Source organism: Coffea eugenioides, chromosome 9 (genome assembly GCF_003713205.1).
Source record: "Coffea eugenioides isolate CCC68of chromosome 9, Ceug_1.0, whole genome shotgun sequence".
In the NCBI taxonomy this organism is placed as follows: Eukaryota; Viridiplantae; Streptophyta; class Magnoliopsida; order Gentianales; family Rubiaceae; genus Coffea; species Coffea eugenioides.
Genome location: NC_040043.1, coordinates 33,415,901 through 33,421,800, shown reverse-complemented (window position 1 = coordinate 33,421,800; position 5,900 = coordinate 33,415,901). Strand labels below are relative to the sequence as shown.

The window sequence follows — 5,900 nt, the reverse complement described above, 5'->3', positions numbered from 1 at the left end:
AAAAATCTTGTTAAATATTAGTAAGCTAATAAAGAAAACAAAAGTAACTGAGGGAGATATGGATTGGATTGGGTGGTACAGGCCGCGGAGGAAGGAACTTACCATGGGTTGGGTGTTACAGACCGTGAATGGGAGTTTCTGGTTCAGTTAAAAAAAAAAGTAACTTACCTATTCCGATATCCGGCAATAGCCAAAGAGGCTACTCATTTCTTTCTCTTGGTTTGGCAAGATTCAAAGATTTAGAAACTCATTTATTACCATTTCTATAATTTATACTGTCAAGATACCAAAATCGACCGATCCATGATTCCATAAAACTATAAATATCTGCGAATCTACAATCTCCTGTCCAGCACTAAACCAATTTCTATCCATTGACGAGGAGAAAACTTGTTACAAGTTGCTGTTTGGCCATGGAAGGGACAGCGACATTGGTGAAGAAAAAGAGCAGTGGTCGAAAAAAGATTGAGATCCAGAAAATTCAGAAGAAAACCAACTTGCAAGTCACGTTTTCGAAGCGCCGCAGGGGTTTGCTCAAGAAGGCTGCTGAACTAAGCGCTTTATGTGGTGCAGATGTTGCTGTTCTTGTTCAATCTCCAGCAGGCAAAGTCTTTGCCGCCAGTGGCCGTGCCTCGGTCGACTCCATCATTGATCGGTATGTTGCAGGGAAGGCATCAAGTTCTTCTTCCTGCAACGATGTTGTAAATCAAATTGACTGTCAGCAGGAGGAGGAGAAGATGTGAGAACCCGTAAAATTTCTTTTCATTTATATTATTTTATTTTATTTTCTCGCATGTATTTTCTTCACTATACCCTATTATATTGATTTTTTCAAAGATTTTATAAGTGCGTAGAGTTTTTAAATCATTTTCCTAGTTTAAATTAATTCATATTAAGTTTGAAGTAGATTATGGACGTGGAACCCGCTAGTGCGGTAAATGCGATATAGTTTGACAACTTGTTGGAGCTTTGTATTAAGTGATAATATTTTACAAGATGCTAGGAGACAATTAGAAGTTAGCTAGATAGATTAACCATTGGGAGAAAGAAGATAAGCTTAAAACCTAAAAAAGGTGTCACGTGTCGCAACCCGATTGGATGGTGGACTTGACCAACCTTTCTTTAACTTTCCTAAAACCAATTTTGACCAAGATTTTTCCATTTTCTCATCCATCTTGGCCGGTCCTCTTGAGAGAAAAGAACAAGAGAGAAACCTCAATTTCAACTTCTAAATTCACTTGAATCTTGAGTTTTGGTCAATCACGTTGCAAATCATTCCATAAAAGTGTTAACTTAGGAGGATTGAAGAGGTTGGTGGAATGACTTTGGAGGAGGAAACTCTAAGCTACCATGTTTCCTAAGGTTCCAAGGTAACTTACCTAGAAATTTCCTTTTACTCTTAATAATTGCAAATTAGTGGATTATAGTTGTTAAAAATGTTGTTTTGTGGAAGATTTCATGATTTGAGCTAGAGTTAGGTTAAATTTCAGTTTTTATGGTGATTTTTCTGCCCACATGTGATGAGTAATGGTTGGTCATAGAATGATAGCTTTATATTGTGTAAAATGAAGTTTGGTTGCCTAAAGAAATTTCAGCTAGGGTGCATAAATTTCAGTTTTAGGGTTTCAAATCTGCCCTGTTTTTGCACTGTATGTTCGTCCATGTTAGAGGCCGAATCAGGTTAGGTCAAAACATGAAAGTTGTAGTAAATGGTGTTAAATATCTGCTTGCAAATTTTCAACTCAATCGAAGCATTGTAGTTTATGAAATGACCGAAACACCCTTGACTGCCCACAAGCCTTGTTTCACGGGCAGTTTTCTGTTTTCTCTGAAATTTCGATTTTTGACCATGAAAATGTATGATTTGGCTTTGGAGGTCTTCATAAGAAATGTAGGTATATGTCTTGGCTTCGAAACGCCATAAGATTCGTCTCAATCCAATAAGTGTATCTTCAGTTGTGGTTATCATGCCGAAGGGTGCGTGGAACTTGATAATTATAGAATTTCCTTTGCTTGACATGATATTCGTAACCTAGGGCTTGGACTTGAGCAAGGAAGCTATCTTTGATGGATGTGGAGCTTAATTGTCATTGGTTTTGGAGCTATCAATTGGCTTAAATTGAAATGCATTGTGGCCCTAATTAGATGTGTTTTATAGCCTATGATTTGTATGTGAAATTGTGGTTGATATGAAATGGTATTGGTGTTGTTTGTAGGGTGGAAAGGAAAGGAATTTAAGGGGAAATGATGTCCAATTTTCTAAGCTGTTTGGTTTCTTTAAGTTTGAATTGCATTTTGGTAAATGAGGGGGTTTTGGGGTTACTCGTAACCCTAGAACCAACTATTATCTCTTTCTCACAAGTCACATTTCATTCTTTTATACTAGTAATTAACGTGGAGAGGCACCCGACTCGTAGTCGAGTTTCATTTATGTATTCCATTTACTTGGTTGTGGCCGTGGAACCATAATTGTTTTACCTTGGTTATTTTAGGATTTCTTGGCAATTAAAGCTACTTTGGATGAAAACTTTTGAAGTATATGTACTTGAACTGATGAGTGTACCACTCCCCTCATTTGTTGCTTAACTTAGTTTTTGTACATGCAATCTGTGATTTGAATGACTGTACTATCTGTTTATTCTGTTTGAGACGAGGGTGTACTTTATCACACTCGTTCTCTTATCTGTATGCCTATTTACTGTGTACATTTGACTCTGTTATCTATGCTTAATCTGACGTCGGTTGGATACTTGTATCCAGCGATCTTTCTGTGATCTCTGAACTCAAAACCTGTGGCTAGTTATTCGAGTCGAGCCGGCAAGGGCCTGGTCGATTAAATAACGAACCACGGTAGTCTGTTTCTGGGAAATCTTTGGGTATTGGAGACTCTGGATTTCCGGTATACTCGAGTATTACCACTTCTGTTTCTGTTGAGGTGTTCGGGCCCGGTAAGAGATATGTTTGGTGGACGAAATTTGGTGTCAAGTAGGGTCTACGGACATGATTGTTCTTTATATGTTAACGGAGAGTCAACGGGTTTGGATCAAGTACAGCAAATGGAAATTTTGAGCTCTCGAGAGCCACCTGTATCCTTTCTATCTAAGGTGTTTGGTTATTTCCCTATTTGGTATGCATATGTGACTAATTGAACATGAAATTCCATGATTCTTGACTGCTATTATTTTGGTACCTCATTGAGCGTAAGCTCACCCCCTTCCCGTTATCTTTGTTTTCCTTACAGGGGACAAACTTTAAAATTATGGTTTTGGAAGAAAGGGTCGAGCTAGTGTATAGGTTATTTTGTTAAGCTCTTTTGCAACCGAAACCCTAATTGTATTTTGAACAGTATGGATACTGTGGCTTATACTTTAGTTAATTTTTTCAAGACTCTGATGTAAAAATATTTATAAGCGTGTAACCTTGTCTATTACATGTATTCATTTGAGATGTTATGATTCTATGGCTTTGGTGAATGTTTTTTGTAACGTTGGATGATCGGGCGAGCACGGCATTTGAAAAGGAAAGAAAAATTTCTGGCGGGAAAATTCTTCAAAGAATCCAGTCGCATATCGGGCCAGTTCTTGGCCGGATTCTTGGTCGGATTGACAGGGGAAGTTGAAAAAAATTTGGTTTAGCCATTGCCTCGAATCCGGCCGTTAATCCGTCCGGATTGTGACGTGGCCTTTTCGTTTCGTTTTCGTTTTTCGTTTCTCTTTTCATTGAAGTGTTTAATCGAAGTCCCGTACTACTGTATGGATTGGTAAGTTCTATTTTGGGCTTGGTGGTCTCCAATTGTTTGTTTTTTTTGGATTTTATCGCGCGTACTATAGGGTTTGTGAGATTCGATTCAATAGTCCTAGCGAGAGTTAGGCAGGCAGTCCGTCGAACCCTTTGGCTCGCCTTAGGAGAAGGTAGGGCTGTCATAGAAGAAGTTTTTGCATATTATGAAAGAGATTGAGATTGAAAAGGCGAAAGGGAAGCTTCTAATGCAGCACAAGGGTGATAATTCAAAAGGGTTTTGATGGGGACAACCTATTGATAATCTTGAAATGGATGAACTAGTTGAACATCTAGCTGCTATGGAAATTCTGAGGAAGAATGTTTTGACCAAAGCCAAAGAGATGGCTGCTAACAATAATGCTGCTGACAATAATGCCATTGCTGCTGCTGTTGCTAACAATAATCCTGGTGACAATAATACTGCTAACAACAATGTTGCTGCTAATAACAATGCTGATTTTTCATCAGGTGTATTGATTCCTAATGTTTCTCTTGATAGCTTTGGTGGGCTTCCAGTTATTCTTTATGAGTTCGATAATGAGGACAAAGTTGATGGCACTGATGATCCCTTTATGGTTGAGAATCTTAACTTGGAAACTCATAGCCATCAGCTTTTGATATCAGGAAATCTTAAACTTGAAGCAGGTGATGAGCTCTTCATGTTCAACAATCCTAACTCCCTGATTGGTAAAAATCAGCCCTTAAAGTTAGCAATACCTAAGCTAGAAATTGATGTTGATGAGCCCTTAATGCTAGAGAATCCTAAATTCCCAATTAATATTGATCAGCTCTTCATGTTAGAGAATTTTAACCCCCAAAACAATATTGATATGCCATTGATGTTGGAGAATCCTAACAAGGGTGCTGCAGAGGTTTTAGATAATTCTAATCCCATGACAGCTAACTCTTGTGATGCAGAGCCCAAGTGGCTATATCAACCTGATGGTTGCTTTTAACTAATTTTAATTTTGCTCTCGGTTTTTAGTGTTTTCTGGAGGGGAATTGTTTTTCACCTTCAAATACGTTAGAGATTTTCTTGGAATTGTCTTTGGAGAATTTTAATTGAAAGACTTTGTTGACTTCTAGATATTATGGTTAATTAAAGTTCTGTTTTTATCCTGTCTTTTTGCTTATTTGGTTATGTTTGCAGTGTTTGTGGCTGGAATATGTTTGTTTCTTGAACTTGGGTGAAAAATAGAAACGGTGAAAAGTCATACTTTGTTGATCTTAGTCCCTAACTTTTGATCTTTACAAAACAAATAGATGATACTAATATCTCTTCAAGATATACTTTCAGTTATGAAGCAAATCATATTCAAAGATCAAGTGCAATTGAAAGAAACAAAAGTTGTTGAAAGCTGTCGGACGCTTGTGAAGATAGGATTGAACGTCCGATAATCATTGCGCAACTTCGGATGCATGAAAAACTCCATCACCGGAAGTCCGAAGAAAATAAGACATTCCCCCTAACTCACTGGTTTCGATCGGACGCAAGTATCGGACGTCCGATAGAATCTTTCAAACCTTTGTCTGCTATCGGACGGAAGTACCTGACGTCCGATAGGATCCTTCAAAACTCGACGAAAGCTGTCGGACGCTTACAAGGACAATACTAGACGTTCGATAGAATTGAAGAAAATTTCTCAAACTCACTGCCTGCTGTCGGACGCAAAAAACAGGAGTACCGGACGTCCGATACTCCAACGGCTAGTTGACTGTTCAGCTACTTTCTATCCGTTGGAAGCATTAATGAAGCACTTTCTTGGTCTCCTATAAATAGAGTATGGTCAGAATCTTCAAATAACTTTTGCACATTGAAGATACAAAAGATCTAGAGTAATTTTAGTAAGAAAACACTCTCCAAGGAAGATTTGTAGTCTTAGTGGTGTGAGGTTCATTGTAAGCTTTTCATTTGTGAGTGAATACTTCATGAGTGTAGCTCTGTGAGAGTTGTCTTGAGCGATAGTAAAACTTCCTAACTTGACCGAGTGGAGTTCGGGGCAATGAGGAGGTGAACCTTCCTTTGTACACAAGAGTGATTGTAATTCATCAACTTGAAGAAGCTTATTTGAATTAATTTACAATCTCAAAAGGAGTTGGGTAGTTAATTGGTTTGCAAT

The 5,900-nt window shown here is 38.1% G+C and overlaps 1 protein-coding gene across 1 annotated transcript; it reads left to right on the top strand.

The window, feature by feature from the left end:
* Positions 1-413: 413 nt before the first annotated feature.
* LOC113782451 (agamous-like MADS-box protein AGL62) lies at positions 414-743 on the top strand. Its single transcript, XM_027328343.1, has one exon. It carries the CDS (start codon positions 414-416, stop codon positions 741-743), a length of 330 nt encoding a protein of 109 aa, XP_027184144.1.
* Positions 744-5,900: the final 5,157 nt, after the last annotated feature.

Bases quoted from the DNA above. Each gene is read 5' to 3' on its own strand.
- LOC113782451 (XM_027328343.1), top strand. From the start codon at position 414: ATGGAAGGGACAGCGACATTGGTGAAGAAAAAGAGCAGTGGTCGAAAA.